We start from the raw sequence: 21,088 nt of genomic DNA, 5'->3' as shown, positions 1-21,088 counted from the left end.
TTAATGTGCATGAGTGTAACCACCAAATTTACTTTGGTGCAATGCCATTTCACCCTAAAGGTAATTTCCCACCAAACTATACAACCTTACCTACAAAGAGAAACTGAGTGGAAAGGTGATTTTCAGGAACTCATAATTATTCTTCCACTGTACCTTAATAATAGAGTACTTCACTCATCCTAACTTTGGGAGCACTTTCAAGTTCACCCTGTCATTCATGGCATTGAATCTCAGCAAGCCTGTGAGAGATTAAGAGCATTGTGGAATCATAATAAAGGTGACAGAGAATCTCCCATGGGACACCTCGCCTGAAGGCACACAGCAGATCTAATGCATTTAAATTAATTCTTCACAAGGTATTTCTACATTGAATGCCTAAACCATAAATATGGTTCTTCTGGTCTGGAAAAAACATTTCCTAAAAGAATGTTACAGCAGTAGAAAGCAAAAAGAGAAAAGAAAAGATTCTCGTTTGTTAAAAGGTAATAAGGAGTTATGTCATTTAAATGCCAAAAGGTAGAAAAATTAATAGATAATCATACAGTGGCTTACTTGTTATTTAAACTTTTTTCCTTTCAACTGTGCTATTTTATTCATAGTTGTCTGGTCACACTTTCTCATATCTGAGGTCAGAAGGCATGTTGTGTATCAATTTCTTAAGAGGCTGGAAATAAAATGCATACACGGATTTCAAAATGATGATAAAAAGGAGTGAAAAAAAAAAAAAAAAAAAAAGCACTACATATTCCTCTATATCAAATGATACCGCTTTGCTGGTTGTGTAGCATATGCTCCTCATCTATTCAATATCTAAACATACTGTATGCCTTCAACCACTGTCTCCTTCTTTGGAGAGTGCTGAGAGAGGTAAACAAGATGCCACGAGTGTTTGTGCTGGTAGATAAATGCTCCGCTGCCCACCATCACTCATACTGGCAGCCTCAAATAAGCTGTAGTGTACTGTTATGTGGGCGGGCTGTCTTAACTCATTTGAAATTCAAAGATGTTTTCATAAATTATTCAATTTATATAGAAATACACGAGACAAAGCATCTGCTGCATTCACGAGCATCATTAAAGATAGTTTTAATTCTGTGATCAAAAAATAAATAAATAAAAACATACAGGTGGAGCACAAAGAACAGGACTTAAAGGGGGATTCTGGCTGACCTATATCTATATCTCATGAGTGTGTGTGCACAGCATGAATGTGCACGTGGGTGTGTGTATGTCTATTACTCACCCCAGTGTCGTCATGGTGACTATGGTGTACCAGAAAGAAGCTGGGATGCTGGTGAATTTGCTGGAGCTGGAGCCCTTCTCTGCGTAGAACATGACCGTGGCGAAGATGATGATGGCCATGGTGAGTGAGAAGAGGAGGAAGCCGAGCTCTGAGGCGCAGCTCTTCAGCGTATAACCCAGGATCCGAAGGCCCTGTGAGTGGCGGGAGAACTTGAAGATGCGAAACACTCGAAACACGCGCAGCGTCACAAAGGCACCGCTCACGTCCTCATTGTTGGTCATCACCAGGCCAATGTAGTATGGCAAGATGGCCACCACGTCGATGATGCTCATCACCGAGCGCATAAAACGGTAGCGACTGGGTGCGGCGAACAACCGCAATAGGTACTCCACTGTGAATATCATGACACAGGCCGTGTCCATGCAAAAGAATGCTACGGTGTAACGCTCGCCACACGGCATGTCTTTCTGGTTGGCAGTGGAACCACAAGGCACCGTCTCCACCACGTTAGTGATGACCGAGATGGCGATGAAGAAACCAGTGACGTAGTAGAAGACTAGGGCCATGGTGGAGGTGTGGGGATTTTCAAAGGCGCGCCACATGGTCTCCCTGAAGTTCATGTTAGGCAGCTTCATGTCCTTGTTCTCCTCCTGATCATCCTGCAGCCGCTCTAAATTCTCCCTTTTTCTGTCCTTGTACTCTTCGTAGCAGCAGTCACCAATGATTTCGGGGATGATACCAAAGAAGGTGAGCTCCTCATCGTAGGCCGAGATGCACTCGTGACGGGGGTAGTGGAGCTTCCCTGTTCGGTAGAAGTTGAGAATGCTTCTGAAGGCATCGGGGTCCCGGTCGAAGAAGTACTCCTTGGTCTCCTCATTGTAAAAGAAGTCTTTTTCAGAGCTGCCCAGCAGGGTGTCTGGATAGCGGTCTAGAGTGGTTCTCCAGGTCTGAAAACGACGGCCACTAACATTGAGGATGATCAGTTCGTCCTGTCTCTTGCTGTTGTCTCTCGGGGCAACAGGCATGGGGCAGTTGGCAACGGGCATCCAGCCAATGGCTGCTGCCCTAGCAAAAGGAAGCCATGCTGCTACTCCTGTTGCCATCGCAAAGCAGGGTCTTTGAAGTAGTCCTCCTCACCTTCAGGCTCGACTCGTCTCAAAATGAAGTGGCATCTGAGACATAAACAGCAATAAAAAGAGAAAACATAAAGCTGAAAACAGCAGCATGCCAGCTGATCGAATTACCAAATTTTCCAATTACAAAGCTGTAAAGGGAGCAGAATGGCACCCATGACATTTGGAGCTCCACATGTCTTTACCCTCTCTATTCCAGTCACTCTCCCCTGCTTCCTGTCCAAATCCACCAGAACCTCCCCAAAATGTCATCCAGAATCCGCGGGGGAAAATAACTGATATATGGCAACAACTAAAGCAACTGGTGGAACCACTCAGGTCATTTCCACTGACCCCTCGGCCGGCTTCACTGTCATTGTGACTGAGTCCAGCCTGCTGAGTTACATCTCAGTCCTTGTTCTGGACTTGACCCTACATTTGCAGCAAATGCAAAAACAAAAACAACACACACAGACACACACACGCACACACACACACAAAACCCTATAAATTGATGCACCATCTATGACACACAGTCAACCAAGTTGTGTTTCCAAGTTGCAGCCTTGGAGCTGAAAAGCATCTTTGGCTCACTGAAACAGACCTGTTGAATCGTGTTCAGGTTCAAACTGCACACATTTTATCTACGTGCATTGGACTATTCTATTCAAAAGACACATTCATGGACTGGGTTTGCCTCTTCATGACACGATCACTTTAAATGGCATGAGAAATAAACTGCTCTCTCTGCATGTCCTGAAGATGTGTATGGATATAAAAAAAAAAACCAAAAACAAAACACTGCGCTGAAGGTGTTTTGCGTTTTGCGCACTGGATACCCATCTCCTCCTGCAAGCACAGTCTCTGAACTTCAGGAGCTGCACTTGTTCCCTCGACATGTGCCAATTTGGGGGGTGGAGGGAGGCATCTTAATATTTCCTATAGGAGCATGCAGGAAAGAGAGATTCGCGGCAACTCACCGGTAAAGAAAAAGTGGGAGGAGGGAATCAAATCCCAGCTCTTTTCCGAAAGAGAAAGCGGAGGAGTTTGGATGAAGAGCGGAGTCCTCAGGTAGAAGTGAGCGAGGAGGAGCTCGGATCCATCCAGCGGGATGAAGCACCGACCAGCACTTCTCCTCCTCCTCCTCCTCCTCTTCCTCCTCCTCGGTCGGTAGACGCACTCTTGACACCGAGGAGAGCGCCGATGGAAATATAAAACACAAAAAATTATAAGAATGCTAAAAGCAAATAAAAAAAAAAACAACAAAAAAACAAAAAACGAATGAGCAAATGAAAATAGTCTATGGGTTCTTCAAAAATGAAAAATGAAAAAAGCATGAAGCAGTATTTGTGGAGATGCTCTGACTGAGTCTACATCCTGGCTCCTGTTCGCCCCTCCACTGTTGGGAAAGTACACTGTGCGTCTCCCTCCCTGATCCAGCTCCGTGTCATCAGCCCTCCTTCCTTCTGCCTCACTTTACACTCACATGTAACACACTCACCCTGTCACTCCGTGCTCATAACCGACTGATGCTTACTAAAGCAGAAAATAGCACAGTATGAAAATGATGGGTTTTACAGGTGCTTTAAAAAAAACAAACAAACAAACAAACCGAGCAGCAGTGAAGAGAAAATGTGCTTTAATGGAAAAGCCTGCCTCGATTTTGTTTGAACTGAAGCAAATCTATGTTGTGGACTGACACTTTATTTCTCACAAAAATGGCATGACTCTTATTTTCCATATGGGGGTGGAGGCACGGCAGAGTTGATTTTCTGGGGAGACATTGAGCCTCCCCAAAAATCTCACTACTTCCTCTCTATCTCTGTCAAATGAGCACCGAAGGCTACATTGCTTCCTTGTAAGACTTTTATCCTTCCCCCCAACACCTGATTCTGTTGGAAAAGTTTAATCCCGTCGGGCAAGTTTGCCAAAAATTCTACTGTTCATATTTGCCATTGCTTTTTTCTTCAGAAACACAAAATGCTGTGTTTTTTATGTTTCAGTTTTCCCACTTATCAGGGATTTATTTCCTCCAAAAAATCCCCAAACTCATTAAAGAAGCTATCACCACTGAACTGCCTTCAGGGGTGCTTAATTCTGAAAGACACCAGAATGATAGTGCTGGATGATTCTGCCAAACCCCAGAAAATATACAGTGAGTGTGGGTGGATGTGATGCAGGAAGGTTGGACTCATGCCTCACCTTGACCTACACGCCGTTATTCTCCGCTTCACATACAGGACATACGCCATCTTCGATTGGCGCTGAAACACGCCACTGGGTGTAAATCATGAAATGCAACGTTGTGTAACATGGATGCAACGTGCATTATATCGCCCTTTGGACAGTTCACACTGTACCACTCTCACTTTGTAACACAGTGGACTGGCCTGAAAACTGAAGCCTCAAAGAAAACGCTCCTTCTCCAAATACAAGACCAAAATTGTTCTCGGTTTTGGGAATTCATTAAAAAACCGACACAAGTTTGATAAATAGGCACTAAAATGAAATCAAAGTTGCTCAAACTCTTATTTGAGACTGGAAAGCTATACCCAGAGTGATAAAACAGGAAACCCTTCCCTCCTCATGTCATGTATTAGTGGTTCTAATTCCTCTTTTTTCCCCCCATCACAAATATGTTTTATATGCAGTGCAGCTTTCAGGGCCCCAGGAGTCCTGGAAGCCTCGGGCAGTTTCCTGCTTTGCCTGGTTGATAATCCATCCCTGGGTTTTAACCTTTCTGCGAATTAGGAATATAAAGCATGTCTAGTAATAACTCTAATGTGAAGCTATGCTGTATTTTTGAAATCTGCATGCCACCTCTCATACTGGACCAAATTTCCTATAGAAATTAACAGTACAAATGGGCTTCAGTTTTGTTCTTTCTTGTATTTCCATGCAGAATACTGATGTAATACGTACAGTAAATACATTACTTAGGTTATTTCACCAGTGTTTTCCGCGCAATGCAGAACATGCGGGACGTCTACAAGTGAATATTTCCAACAGTGTTTAAGTATATGTGTTAAGCCGGTGCTTAAAACCTCATCTGACAACATATTTTCCTTTAACAAGCCTTTATCGTCTAGCTGTGAGAGGGGGGTGTCAAAGGAAGTTCTATAGTCTGATCATCAGAGAGAAAGAAGCAACGAGCCCCAGTGGCTCTCCCTCACCATCTCACACTTCAAACCCCGCACCATGGTCCCTACACAGGCACCTCGGGGGACTACTGAGGCTGGATGGCGAAGGTCTTTGAATGGATGGCCTTGTGCGGGGCTGTTAGTGGAGAAAGGGGAGGAATAGAAAGAAAGGGGTAGAGAGAGGGAGATGCTGTGTAGCCTGGCTGTTAAAACAGTTAGGCTATTGATGGATTCCAGTACATTCAGATGCCCAGATGAAGTTCTGGCACATTGTGTAAAATATTCATGAATTGAGTCTTTGAACATTTACAAAAAAAAAAAAAAAAGTCAGGGTTTCTCTCACAAAAGGGATTGCTATTGGTATATCATTGGCTTTACATAGCCATTGAGTTGAAGAATGAAAATATATTTATGGTATTTATTTTTCTTCTAAGCGTCTTATCTTCTGCACCAAACCATCTCCTTTGTCTGTGAGCACTGAATACACATAGTTTAGAGCCACTCTTTGATTACATCCTTAAAGAGGTAGCCAGAACAAATTCATGCTTTACATACCTCTCTGGTTATATCTATACCTGTCTGCATATTAATGTTTGTAAGTAACACTAGTCCTTACAGCTTGGAGAGAAAAAAAAAATGCCAGAACAGAAGGAATCTTTGACGTTACCATCATTGTCTTCGGCTGATTTATGCAAGGTTTGTTTGTTTTTTTTTGTTTTTTTAAAGCAGATCACCTCAATCTACCAAATGCCAGAACACAGCTCCATCTGTGCTGCGGATCATTTTTTCCACTCATTCTTCTATCTGTGACACATTCAAACCTCTGGGGTGGCAGCTGAACTTTAGAGACGATCATTTACATGCAATTTTTCACAATACTTTGCATGCATGCAACAGCCGAGGCTTTCCAATATTCACAAAAGGAGTAAAGTTGGGTCCGGAAAAATAGTTGAACCCTACCATATATCTCAAGAGCAAAGTAAGGAAACCAAAAAAAAAACTTTGCAGAAAAGAAAAGCAGCTCTGCAAGCAAGTAATTAAGTCAGGCATTCTCAAAGGAAATGTCCTTTGAGGTAATACAATTTTGTTTATTGCAGTATTTTCTAAATCTCTCCTTTTCACTGATGGTTTTTTTTTTTTCACATTAACTTCCTAACTTTATCTCAAATCATATTTCCTCAAGTTTGAACAATACATGATATTTGTTGGTGCTCATTAACAATATATTCTTGTGTATATAGCTCTCGAGTAAATGTTAGTGTTGTCAATTTCTGCTGATAAAAAAGCAAAGTCAAGCAAAAAAAAAAAAAAAAAAAAAAAAGACTGTAAGACTGTATGCATGAGAATTCAATATCTAAATATGCACTGATAAGGCTGAATTTAATCTTTGCAGTGCTTTGGCATTTAGAAATGCAAGTATAAGCAGTCTCATATAATGCATTTAAATCATTGACAGTAATTTGAATCAGTTCTATAATAGATAATCATCCAATTTCAAAAGTGACAGCTGAGATTTTAAGATGTTTTTCATCTGGCTCTTCTGCATCTGGGGACGCCTCTGGTGACTGGGTGATATCCAGATTTTTCAAATTATAGCCTCCATCACACAAACCAACTCCATGAGAGTGCAAAATCTGATACAGCCTTCACCTGCCACATTTATCAGAGCTGCTCCTCAGTTAGATAGAGGCTTTTAAATTAGATTAGATCACTACAATAAGATCTTATATTTAGATCTTTAATCATCACGAAGAAACTGTTATTCAAGGTCATCTCTCTGTACATTCCTTCAAGTGTCAACATTTTTAATAGCCGTATAAACATAAAGGGAAAACATCTGCACATGGAGATGGTTGATGTGCAAAAGAATGAATGAATGAGAAAAGTACCTTGAACACACAATAACTGGACAGCATCTCAGACAAATTGTTGCCTTTATACTGAAATCTACTGTATCCTTGCTGTAGCTATGAATACACTGTAACATTATTACTTGGAAGGAGAAAGCATTTCTCACAGTCGAGTATGTGTATGAATTGCATTAAACCAAGTTTAACATTGTAATTATCTATATTTACGCATCAACAATGAGAGGAATGACTACGTGTGCTGTGAAAGATGTGTAATTACGGGCACACAGGGAATTATCAGTCTACTCTGCAGCTGATTGATCGGCAGCTTCCGAGTCTAAGGTTCCTATCCAGATTTAAATGACAAGTTAGTAAGTCAGTTGGTAGGCGGACATAAATTATTTAAAAAGCAAAATGCAATCTTCAGCAAGCTAAAGTTGTTGGAGAGCAACTAGATGTGGGTGACCTGCCAACTCTATATTGTTGATAATTGTACTACATAATAATAAATATGAACTGCACAAAAATGTTAATTGAAAGGCAAAATATTCAATAAGTTCACTTGCTGATTATCAGCCAATTGTTGACTGCCAAACAGTGAGCCTCCTAACTGCAGCTGGAGACGGCAGTCCTTCTGCCAAATTTCCCCTGGAGAGCAAGAAAACAGCTGGAGTTCACGACTCTCCAGTCCAAAATTAATAGCAGCGCTGTTCAACACAAATACTCCATATGAAGTAAACAAAAAGTTTGATTAATTGTGAAGAAAATGGTAAACGGCAGACAGCTTTGTGTGTGAAGAGGAGCGACGAACAGACAACAATCACAGGCAAGCATCCAAGTGGCAGAAGGATACAAATCACAACTTTCATTTGAGACTTCCTGAGATTTGTGTGGTTGTCCATCAGCTGGCTTTCTGTCCAAGAAAACATACGCACGGCTCATCATGTGATCACGAGTTCAACCAAATCTGTGGGGACACTTGCGTTTCAACTTATGGATTGCAGTTCTACCCAAATGGATTGTCATATGTTGTTTAGAGTGAATATTAAAGTTATATATGTCAGGCTATCAGGAGAATGACCCCAGTTGAATGCTAATGCTCCATGAGGTGATATGTAAATAAGTTAACTATCAAATAGCAAACACACTATAAATGAATGTAAGTATAATTTGGTCTAGTTAAATGCATTATATGATACATTCTCATCAATAACAGACTGTGTTACACTTAATCATTATATATTTTGATGCTGTTTACTGTTATTCAGTAAGTTTTGTTTTGTTTTTTTCTACTTTACTAACCTATTCAAAATCTCTTTGAGATGAAAGCATTCTTCAGTTTCATAATTCACTTTGTATCATTCCTCATTGCATTATGAGTGTATAAAATAAGTCCTCACTATGATCGCATAATGATTGCAGATGATTTAGTATTCTGTAATCTTTCTGCGAAGCTCCAGTCTATTGAATATTTATAACAAGTAGCAATTTTTAAAGGGTTTGATGTTGTTTATCTGGAAAGAATCAGTGTGCAGCCATTCTCTATCACCCATTCATCAAGTACACATGCTCTAATACTGAAATTCAAGGTAGATGCAGCAGAATTTCAAGGTGAAATGCAAGTAGGTGTCACTTCATTGTTAACTGGGAGAATGTAATGCAGCCCATTTTAACATTCATGTAGACAGGCAGCTGGATAGACAAAAAGATAGATCAAAGCTGAATGGCAAGAAAGAAGCCGGGATGTGGAAGTCAAGGGAAAGAAATAAAGGTAATGAGGTGGACCGCAGATGTCCTCTGAACAACTAGGGCTCATGAGCAACTGGAAAAGAAGTAGGCCTGAGAGGCTGCAAAAAACAACAAAGGAAAAAAGGCAATGGAAAGATGGTGGAGTGTGAATCATTGAAAATATGACAAATCTCAAGCGTGTATCTCAAAGTGGGGAAAGCAAGTCAGCCTATCAATTTGAGAGTCTGTAAAATAAAAATGTACACCGTGGGCGTGGATGAATGAGTTCAGATGAAAGGCAGTGGCATTGATTATGTTTAGTAGTCATCTTATGACTCACTCACAAAAGATCCAAGCCCAGCTTTCATTATCCAAAACAACAAACCGCACTTCGAAGCAGCACACATGCAAATGTTGTTGCAAAGAAAATGCGCAAAAAAAAAGAAACAAGCGATGGCTCGAATGCGGGGTTGAACAGCATCAGCATTCTGGTTGTTGTGTAAAATAAAACCCACCACTTAAAGAGAAATGGTTTTGACTCTGGGAGCCTCTTAAGCTATAAGCAGCAGAGGATATCGACAGCACACCGAAATTCCCAAGTAAAATTCGCAACAGCCAACAGCAAATAAAATTCCCTCAAATCTGCAGGGGAATATAAGAAATTGGTACACACACACACACGTCCATACTGTGAGTCTGATATGATAAATAGAAGGCTCAGTGGAAGAGTTTGGATGGACTTATGTCTGCACATGCAGCCAGAAAGCTTACATGTGCTAAACTTACACATCAAATGATAATCTGACTGATGAAGACAAATTTACAGTCATAAAATTGAATATGTGATCGATCAAATGTCTCAAAATCTGCACAGCAGAATTTGTCAAGATCACGAGGGTCGCCCCAAATGTGGCGATGACTGTATGACACCAAAAATTATATAACTTCTTCCATTATATTTTGTTGCCCTTCAGCAAATAGCTGAAACTATGTTATCATAGTTCAGTGTTTTAATTAAATCTCTAATGAGCGCAGTGAATGGTCCGAGGAATGAGAGGCTGATTTATGACGAAGTAACAAATAATATACTGTAATGAATATGAAGTCCTGGCTGACATAATCATCAGCCTCAATGGGTTTGAACACAACACACTATATTCTTCCACATATTAGGCTAGATCTGATGAGCTGGTGTTTTCCATTTGTGTGTGTGTGTGTGTGTGTGTGTGTGTGTGTGTGTTTTCAATCATCTCCTTATTTACAATTGCTTGTATAGTGTGCTCTGGCAAACAAGCAACGCCCGAACGAATGCAAACAAAGAGCTGCGCTGTTACATAAAAGTTTCCACTTTACATAATGTAATTTTCAAGTTTTTCTGATAATAAAGTATGAAAAAATTAATAACATCCTCATTTAAATCAAGTTCAGTCAGGACCACTTAAGTCAAAAAGCTTTATCATAATTGCCATTACAAATGTAATTTTGGAAGTGTGGCTCTGTTCCAGGAGAGCCGCAGCAACATCCAGAGCAGAGCAACTGACAACAGAGATGACATTGATGAATCAGAATATGACGATAATTTAAACATTTCCCAGCTTGCGATCAATAAAGTAAATTTATCTAACTATGAGAGGGGGGAGCTGGAGCTGTGGTGGATTGAGAGGCAGCGTGAACAGGAAGCAGCAAAGGTGGGAAGGCTGAAGAGCGTTGCATAGCGTTGCAACTGAATACGTAGGCAGCGATTGGTCCATTGGTGAAGGGTTGGACTGATGTGTAGATCGCAGCTGTTGGGGGACGGCCGTGTCAGGCGGGATAGCTCTTGAGCCGGAGCTGGACTATGGTCAATCACAGCTCGACTATGCGGCCTGCCTGAACTGCCGCTGTGCTCAATTTTCTGACTCCATCAGCAGTTGAACTTGCACATTTCCTCCGAAATTGGAAATGTAAACATTGTTTGGAAATGTTATCCTGACAACAGACAATAGAGACTGTGCCGGTCTTCAACAGTGTTAATCTAGTTCTAGTTCTTTTCTTTTATTTCTTGCTTATTTCTACTTTCCTACCATTAACACAGAGTAGCATTTCAACTGAGGTTTTTAAGTGATAAACAAAAGAAAGCTTTGGATTCACTTGAATTTTCTTTATATTCCTCATTTATTTCGTATTAATAAACTGATTTGTTGAGAAAGGCTTATTTTATGAAGTTCACAAGATTTTTTTCCCCCCTCACCTTAGGTAGTTTACCGCTTACTTTTCAAGCATTTATGATTATTCACTGGACTTGAACTGCTTAAACTGAAATAAAAGCTTTAAAAATGGGGGTGTTAATGTGACAAGATGAGGCAGTAAAAGCCCAACTGGGTCTTTCTGGCTTTGACCTAGTTACTCTATAATGGTTCCTATCATTATGTGCAACATAGTTATTCAGAGACATCAAAGCATAAAGCAGACACAAGACAGCCACTAGATAGTCCTGAAGGAGCGAGGCAGCCACCGCAGCACCTCCGAGGAAATCCACAATTACAGCTTCATCAATTATTTAGAGCTAGTCAATTAATTGTGAAGGTGATCGATACAAAATTAACTTGCAGACAATTTGACAGTCAAATTATCATTTAAGAAATTTCTTAATTATAAAGGCTAAGACTCCACAACAGTTCTAGCAGCTCTGATTGGCTGTAGTTAATGAACAGAAAATACTAATGTCAGCATGCTGCATGCTCAATATTAGTCCACTAACGTGCTTTTGTTTCGTCAGTATGTTTGAAATGTTCACACTGTTAGTTAAATAAGAAAATAAGAATTAAAGCTATGCTTTGATGATTTGGATATAAAATGTCCAATGTCCATATGTCCTACAATGACATATGAGTTAAGCTTCAGCTTTGAATTTACTTTAACCTGTTTTGGGAGGTCACACTGACTTTGTACTTTGACCACTAAAAAATTCTAATCCAGTCATCCTTGAGTGAATGTTGAAATTCACTTAAAAGGATAATGACATCTTGTGTTTTGCAAGAATGAGAAGGATGTCCTGGCTATTCCTCTGAAATCACAAATGTCCTCCACCTCATTGTAGCAGCAGATTAATTGAGGAGCAAGAGAACAGAACTGTCATCAGTCATGTATGTCTGTACAAAATCTGATGACAACAAGTGGACGTGCTAGATATTTGATCACATTACTTCGTGACTTTCATTTGCTGGTGGTGCTGAACATAAAAGTCATACTAATCATTGTACATCTTAATTTTTATCCAGCAGTTGTTGAGATTATTCATTCTGAGTCAAAATAATGAACCAAGACTAACTGTATAGAGACATGCTACATGCCCACATGGCGAAACACTGTCCAGTTTAGATCAAGTCTCTTTAATTTAATCATTCCCTGACTAATTGATTGATTCATCTACAAAATAATAAACAGATCAAACCAATTTGAAAACAATTACTAGTTTTAGGGTACAAACATATTAATTAGATGCAATACAAAGAGTATTGTAGACAATATATTTCAATTTGCATCCACTCTGTCAAGAAGTGGACTTTGGATTTTTAGGAGAGGAAACCTCATTTTGCAAAGTCTGTGATGCTCAGATTTCAAAAATACACAGTGTGTATGGGACAGAAATGAATGAAAGAACATGAAAAAAGAAAGAAAATATGGTACAGTAGGTACCAGTGCTGAACATTGGCCAATCAGCCATGGGTCAGCAATTGTTCACACACAAAGAGATGCAAGGTATGATGTTGTGGTGACATTTAGATGGTATTTTCATGAACAAAGTTCATTGTAGCTTCAAAGTCACATGCACACTCAAAACCCGGCGACCTTAAAAAGGGAAACTATTTAAATGTCCCACTTTGATGAGGGCAGCATTGGACTACGGACATAATCATCTATGCAATGTGTAGCGGGACTTGTTCCATTCGTCCGGTTAATGGAGTTAATTGCTTGACGCCTGTCTTCAGAAGATTTCATGCTCGCAACATTAGTGGTAAATAAAATTTTGTGCCCTGACATTTGTTTGCATTCTTTAAAGGAAGTTCATTCCTGCACACTTGTCTCAAATACGGTGATATTGTATGACTCACAAACTTTACCTTCCTCTCTCTGGGGGAAATCTACCTCGCACAAGACTTGGTAATCCTGAAACTAGCTTGATATCATTTCATCCAATTTTCTTTGGCTATTATTATACCTCATTTATTAAAGCTCTGTCACTAACCTTATTCTGGGGATTTAATTTCCAACCCAATTATATTCGAGTGACGTATGGCTGAGTACTTAAATTTTTTGGGCGGTGGAATTCAGACATTTTTGGCCATGCCCAATTTCCTCACTGACATTATGTGTGTGATATGAGGGGAATACCTAATCTAAATACCGGCATCCATTCAGCAGCTTAGTTCAGGATTCTTAAAAAAAAAAAAAGTAATCTTACTATGACACCTTGATTTAATAAAAAAAAAAAAAAAAACCTGAACTTTTCACCCCTCTCTCTGTGTTTCTTGAAATGCCACACTCCACAATTTGTCTGTCATCTTAGAGTTTCCAGTGTCCTTTCCACTGATGAAAATGACAGTTTATGGCGGTTATTCTGAGCATCTTTGCCATAGTGAGAAATTGTGGCCTATTTTGTTGACTGAAAGAGGACACCGCACAAAAAACACCCGGAGTGGGGGAGACATGTAAACAAACAATCTAGTTAAGCTTGCCTGATTGGGCCTTTAAATCAATCCGTTTGCTGAGTGATAATGACAAAGCTGGTGGTAAACAGCTTTCACATCACCTGCAATGTCAAATGATGTTTATGTGAGTCCAGCTACAGATCATCTTGATTGTGTTTGACACATGGACTTTGATGAATTCAAACACGATGTAAAAGCAATGAATCCACTTCGTTTGGACATGCTGATTCCGTTCTGCTTCATAAAAATCATTGTCTTCTATTCAGATAGGATGAGACGCCTGCTGCGTAGCTTCCTGACTAAAGTTACTGAAGAAAAAAAAAAAAAAAAGAAAATGTTCATTTGCTCAGATTTTGCTTTTCTTACAGGAATACACCCACAAATCCCCTCAAACAGATCTTTGATACAGAGGGGGGAAAAGAGATGCTTTGAAAGCCCTCACCGTTTGTGTCTCTGAATCGATAGTGCCACCATTTCAACATAAAAGTAAAAAGTGCCTGGCTTTCAGAGCCATACCAGCTGAATAACACCCTGCCACGCTTTGTCCTGTGGGATACTTCCACCTTCTCAAAAAGCAATCCAACGTTTGACTATTGATTAGTTACAGCCAGAAAAATGTGAGTGGTAGGGCAAATAAGGCCATTGAATGCATCTACAGCCACATGAGTATTAAACTTACATATCCAAGAGATTTCTATTCAAAAAGGGGCTGATTAACCCAAAAAAGAGGTAAAAATAAACTACAGTCTATGACATGCAGAGCACAAATGAAACCACCCGACAAAACAACACATGTAGTTATATTATTTTATATTGTTGATGCAGTGATGAAAAGCTTAGGAGTTATGTTTATATTAGAGATAAAATGAGCATGCCATTCAATAGATTCGACTCTGTGTCAGGTTACAGTTTGTGTCTAAAAAGACTTTGGCCTCAACTAACAAAAACATTTTTTTCTTCCGCCGCATGGAAGCCAATTTTGGAAGGTATGAAATTTCAGGCAAACTTTAGCAGTTTAATTTGGGGACATTTACACGCCAACAACACCGGCCAACATTACCTGAGACAGTGAAACATTTGCCAAATAAATCAGTTTGTGCTAATTCAAAAACATATTTTCTCTTGGTAAAAAAATAAAAACATGGTACAAACAGTTTTGCCAGCTAAATAGCATTATGTCAGTGCAGAATAACAGTCTGCTGTTACCAATGCCATTGCTATTAATACATTCTAAGCACAAATTGCCAAATATCTACATGAATTATCAGCTGCTGACTTTTGTCCAGAACATGCTGCTTTAGTCTCAGTCTTCTGGCTCAACAGTGTTTATTCAAATATTTACAGACCCCTCATTTTAAAATAGTGCACTGTAAACAGTGAGACACCATCTGAGGCTTCAGCTGACAAATCAAAGCACACTTGCTGGAAAAGGATGGCCTGTTTTTGCCCATCACTGTCTGAAATCAAGGTCAAGCTGCTTCAACAATTACTGAAAAAAACATTTTTACATTTCCTGTCACCATTAACTGCAACTGTGCCAGCAGAAACAGTCAGTCAGTCAGTCAGGGTACACTGTACGTGAGGAGACTTTAAGTTTGGGTGTGGTCAGATTGATGGACGAGCCTGAAACGTGTCCACCTTTCATGCTCGAGATTGTAGCCTGTAAAGCTTTTGTAAAAAATGATGCATCCTCCTGTAAGTAGTGATCATTTTTTTATGTTTTCATGTGTAAATCTGTTGACAGTGAACATAATCTAAGCTTTTCCAGCAATGTGCCACATTACTGCCTGCTGATGGGCTTGAACATGAACGTTCATTTTGTATTTCCGTGGAGACCGTTGAAGAATCATCAGTCCTGCAGATAGACTGAATTATTATTAAGCTTTAGATCAACAAATCTAGCTTGTGCTTATGAAACACCAACTGTCACTGTAGAAAGTCAATTTTAGTAGATTTCATCGTTTTAACTCCAAAAGCATGAACACTTTATATGAGGAGGGGGAAAAAAAAAAAAAATATCACAAAATCTTATCAGCCATCTCTTCAAATACTTTACCACAGCTGATAAATTCTTAAATGTTCACTGGAAAGTGAGAGAAGAAATGATTAATAGCTACTATTGAATTCTTATGGCTTAGATATTTCTTATGAAGTGGATAATCTCAACTCTATTTTATTTTACGCATGCATATCCATGCACTCTCTTTTGACTTATTATATTGAATCTGCTGAAGATCATTTTCCATCAGACATGAACAGAGTTGCCTAAAATGGAATAAAACAATCATCTTCAATGCCCATCATTAATATTCACACTGCATACTTGTTACAGAGGAGCAGACACAAGGAATTAGACTTTTGGAGAGTGGAGGAGCCATTATGTGATTAAATTACCATTCATAATTTTGCTATCAGATGCTTTTAGGCTGGATGGATGCCTGGATAAACAGCCCGCCTCTTCCAACAGTGATATGTGCAGTCTGCATCGCACCATTATTTATTGAAATTGTGACTTTCTGACAGCACTTGGAGTATCACGTGAGAGGAAAGAGACACAATATCATTCAGACTGCCACTTTGATGTTTTATGTTTATCACTTAGGGATGATGAGCAATATTTCATTAGTTTTCTGCATATGTGTTATTGATCATGTCATATTTACGTGTAATTTGTTCCGTCCTCTAAAACAAATTCTGCCCCATTCTTTGAGTAAAGGGGACTGAATCAAGAATTGCAGTGAAATATTGAACCTGGTTCAGTTCAAGGAAGGCAATATTGCTTTTAAGCTTTTGTATACAACATAAATTACTCAATAGGTCACATTTCAAGGTTTCAAAATTACTTAGGTTGAAGAGTATTTGAGTTTAAGATGGCAATCATCTCTCTGTAATGACACATTAAATCAGTCTTTGTTGGGCCTACAGTTCCTGGAAGCCATCAAATTCAAATCAATGTATTTCTCCTTGCACAGTTTATAAAAACAGTTCACCTTCAGCAAAATGAACTACGGTTCACTCAGCTCAGACATGGGCATAAACCTTCCCATGCTGATCATCAAAGTCTGGCTTTACAGCTCTCACCTTTGTCAAAAAGTTGGTTCAGATGTCGCCCAAGGTGCAGATAAATTACATCAAAACACACCATTTCTTCCCTGCGCTTCTCTAAGTCCGTGATTTGTGGCAGTCTCCATTTTTGTAAGCTCATACTGAAGCAGGCTTCAGTTTGTCTAAGCTCGGAGACTTCTTGTGGTCTCAGTCATAAATTAGATTGCCAATGTCTTTTTTCAGTTAATCCTTCTAGAGATCATACTCATCCTTCAGTGACTGAATTCAGTATACACTTGAAGAACGGCGATAACAGGGAATACTTGCTTGGTGTTGCACACTTTTTAGGGTTCAGGCAGTGCCTTACATCAAAGTATTGCAAGGAAGCATACAGAATGAATACATGCATAACAAAGCAGTCGGTATATATTAAATTTTACATCCAGCTGCTGCCAGATGATTAAGAAACAAATACATCGGTAACAGTGACACAGTCTACTGCTTGAAGACACATTACCGCTCCAGAGATATGCAAATGATTAATCAGGGGTGTTTCAAGGTCAGGCACTCGGGCAATTTACATTTACCATGGCCATTGGCAAAACAAATCAATTTCTCAACCTTCACCTCTTTCACAGCTCCGCATGCAATCAGGTGAGCTGAGCAAAAAAAACAAACAAAAAAAAAAAACAACATACTGACAGACTGACTCACTGGGGGGTACTGAAAGGCTACATTCTCCCACAGTCTTGAACGCATCCTCTGTATAGGAAATCAGATGCAAAAAAAAAAAAAAAAGAGACAGATATGGAGCAATAGATGAATAACTAAAGCCCCCACAGAACTGGGAGCCAGGCAACAGATGTTGATAACTGCCTCAGATTAGGTCCTAGATTGTCGCTGGCTCCTGCCAAGACACTGATGCTATATTTACCACCCTCTCCCCGCCACTCCTCCATCCCCTCTCTGATCATGTCTGCACCACCATGGTGTGTCATCTGCACTTTATGTCTGGCATATATGATGGAGCGCCAGGTGTGAAATAGAAATGAAATATTCATTTTGAATAAGAGAACTTTCATTTAAGTGGGGCAATGACACTAGAGCAGTAATACGAGAGATTGAAGTTTTGTCGTATGTATTCATTCACTCTTGATTGGAGTCCCAGATGTTCAGGGTTAAATAAAATTTCAGTAGTTTTTGGCAAACTTCTGAAAGATTTCCTCCTGACGGATCTTGGAGCTTTCATATACGTGAAAAGACCCTATCTGAGGAAGCAATAACTTTTTGCAAAAATGTTCTTCATCACTCAAGCAGCTATTCTTAAATTCACTGTCACCTTTTTTTTCCCACAACTTCCCTCTTCCCTCAAAGTGTTTAGAACTTGACACCTTCAGAAAAATGACCTATGGACTCAGGAAAACAATCAACATTTAGAGAGGTAAAAAACAAAATAAGGGGAAGATTACAGTGAAAAACAATAATTTCTGTCTTGTAGCTCTTTCAGTGTTTTTAGTGCTTCGTGTCTTGTTTTCCTATCATCACAACCAATTGAGAAATGCACAAATACATAAAAAAGAGAAATACAAAGGAATGCCTTGACAATTATCTAGTGGTGGGCAAACCCTCCTGTAAATAAAGCTGTCAAAAATGTGATTGAGTAAAAGTAAATTTACCTATGAAAATGCTAAACTGTACTACTGTACTACTAATAATTACTACATATTTGGAGTTTGAAAAACTGGATTTACAAGCAAAGATTGACAAAATCCACCTGAAGTGTAAGATCATTTTTTTAAGGACTAAAGCAAAGTTAAAAGAAAGCCTTGCACTGTAAATTGTTTGGAAAAAGGGATACGAGGACAAAGACTCCAAAGACACAGATTCTCCACAGCAACCAGTCAGCAGGCTGAAGAGAGCAGCTTAATTGAAGAGCCTGAAATAGAGACTCTCTATTAGGGCTGAAGAGGCTCCTTGCACCAGCAGCCTATCAGGAGAGAAAATTCTCTGACTTTGCTCTCTGTATACCCTCAAGATAGCAGAGGGAGGGGGACTAGGGACACAATTATGAAATAGTACAAAGATGCTACATGGTCATAGATGGGAGGCCCATTGGTGTGTTTTGTGCCAATTCAGCGCTGACACAAGGTGGTGTGTTTCCTAACTTCAGGGCAAATGACTGTCTAACACCAAATTTGGAGTTTCTGCTTCCTTACATCATCATGTTTTAAAGCCCTGAAAATGATTGATAATCACATCTGAAGATACACTGTATTGCCAAGAGTATTCACTCACCTGCCTTGACTCGCATGCGAAATAAAGTGACATCCCATTCTTAATTGACAGGGTTTAATATGACGCTGGTCCACCATTTGCAGCTATAACAGCTTCGACTCTTCTGGGAAGCCTTTCCACAAGCTTTAGGAGTGTGTTTATGGGAAGCACATTTGTGAGGTCACACACAGACGTTGGACGAGGTGGCCTGGCTCTCGGTCTCTGCTCTAATTCATCCCAAAGGTGTTCTGTCAGGTTGAGGTCATGGTCATCCATGTCTTTATGAAGCCTGCTTTGTGCGCTGGTGCACAGTCATGTTGGAACAGGAAGGGGCCATCCTCAAACTGCTCTGTTTGAGTTGAAGCTGTTATAGCTGCAAAGGGTGAGCCGACGTCACATTAAACCCTGGGAGAATGGGATGTCACCTCATTCATATGCGAGTCAAGGCAGGTGAGCGAATACTTGCGGCAATATAGTGAACTTATCATCAGTGCACAAGTATAAATACATTTAATCCACTTCACAAGCAGCCACTTAATAGTAAAGGGGATAGTGTGTGATGTCCCCCTGTATGATGAGGCCACTTGTAACTTTGCCCTGAGTTGTGTGAGTATTGCGCTCTACTGGCAGCTGGCATGTATTACAGGAAGTCCTGCATCCTGCGTTTGAAACAGCCTTAAATTTTTCGGGTCTGGAGCACATTGAGTACTTCCCATGATTTTTGTCACATAGCATCCAGAGCTATATGCGTCAACAACAATAAAAAAATAACAACACAGCTATACCCCAACTCTCCAATTGAGTTAGACCACCACAGCAAAACTTATGAGCTAATATGACGCAGGAGCTACAGGAAGTCTGTGTCTGAAATAATAAACGCGTCTTAGTATAGCAACATACCAGCAACTCTTTCTGTTCCAACAGCTTTTGGCGCATTCAGTTTGAAATTAAATATTATTATTAACCATACTACATAAGTGACCTAGACTTTTTATTTTGCAGGTTAACTAAGAAATCTACAGTCCCTAATACCACTTCTTTCAAAAATAAAGCCCAGCCTTATTTTTGCCCTGCATGCTCCTAGACTTACAGTGCCACCAGATGGCAGTCAATAATACTGTGAGCCCACAAATCCAGGAACCAATTCAAGTGGTGGCTTTGCTGGAATAACCAATAATACTGGATTCATTCATGGGCTTTGATGTTGAAGTAGTAATATAAATAGAGTCTTCTTCTTTCACTGCATCATTGCAACTGTGAAATAAATTGCCTGTGGACGTATATTACATGTATTATAGGTATGTTTTCATTCATTCATTCATTCATTCATCTTCTACCACTTTTCCATTTTCAGGTTGCTGAAGCCAATCCCAGCTCACATTGGGCGAGGGCGGGGTTTACCGTGGACAGGTCCCAGTCCATCACAGGGCCAACATACAGAAACAGACAGAGACAAAAAACCACTCACTCTCACCCTCAGACCAACGGACAATTTAGAGTCACCAATTAACCCAAACATCATGTCTCTGAACGGTGGGAGGCAATCCCAGTATTTGGAGGAAACCCATGCAGGCACAGGGAGAACCTGTAAACCCCAGAAAGGCCTCAGGCGTGGGAAAGAAACTTCTGACCTTGTTATTGTGAGGTAACAGCACTAACCACGATGCCGCCATGTTGCCCCTATAGGAATGTTTAGAAGTCTTACACTGTATGTATCACAGTACTTATTTGCTGATTTGTTTATTTTATGCAGCACAATTAATTTTACTGAAGTCCTATTTCTTTACTTCTTGGAAAATATTTGAATGCATATTTTTATGGTGCTTTTTTTTATGACAGAATAAAAACAACTCAAAAGTTTATAACATCAGTGTTAGAAGTCCCGGTACAAATTTGTGGTACTTGGAGGATTTTCAGTTGGATGCCATATACATCTTTTCTACATTAAAGAGGCAAATATATATTATAGATCTAGACAGCTATAATATAAAGTTACCTTTCAGAT

At 39.8% G+C, this 21,088-nt stretch overlaps 1 protein-coding gene across 1 annotated transcript in view; it reads right to left on the bottom strand.

Moving 5' to 3' along the window:
* LOC115043860 (potassium voltage-gated channel subfamily D member 3-like) overlaps positions 1–2,346 on the bottom strand; it is a 72,883-nt gene extending 70,537 nt beyond the window's left edge. The window contains exon 1 of the mRNA XM_029502611.1: positions 1,244–2,346. Within this exon, the coding sequence (XP_029358471.1) occupies positions 1,244–2,346 (1,103 nt within the window). The remainder of the gene's footprint in view (positions 1–1,243) is intronic.
* Between the last annotated feature and the right edge of the window lie 18,742 nt (positions 2,347–21,088).

This window comes from Echeneis naucrates, chromosome 5 (assembly GCF_900963305.1).
Source record: "Echeneis naucrates chromosome 5, fEcheNa1.1, whole genome shotgun sequence".
Taxonomy (NCBI): Eukaryota; Metazoa; Chordata; class Actinopteri; order Carangiformes; family Echeneidae; genus Echeneis; species Echeneis naucrates.
This window is presented reverse-complemented; position numbering and strand designations above follow the sequence as displayed.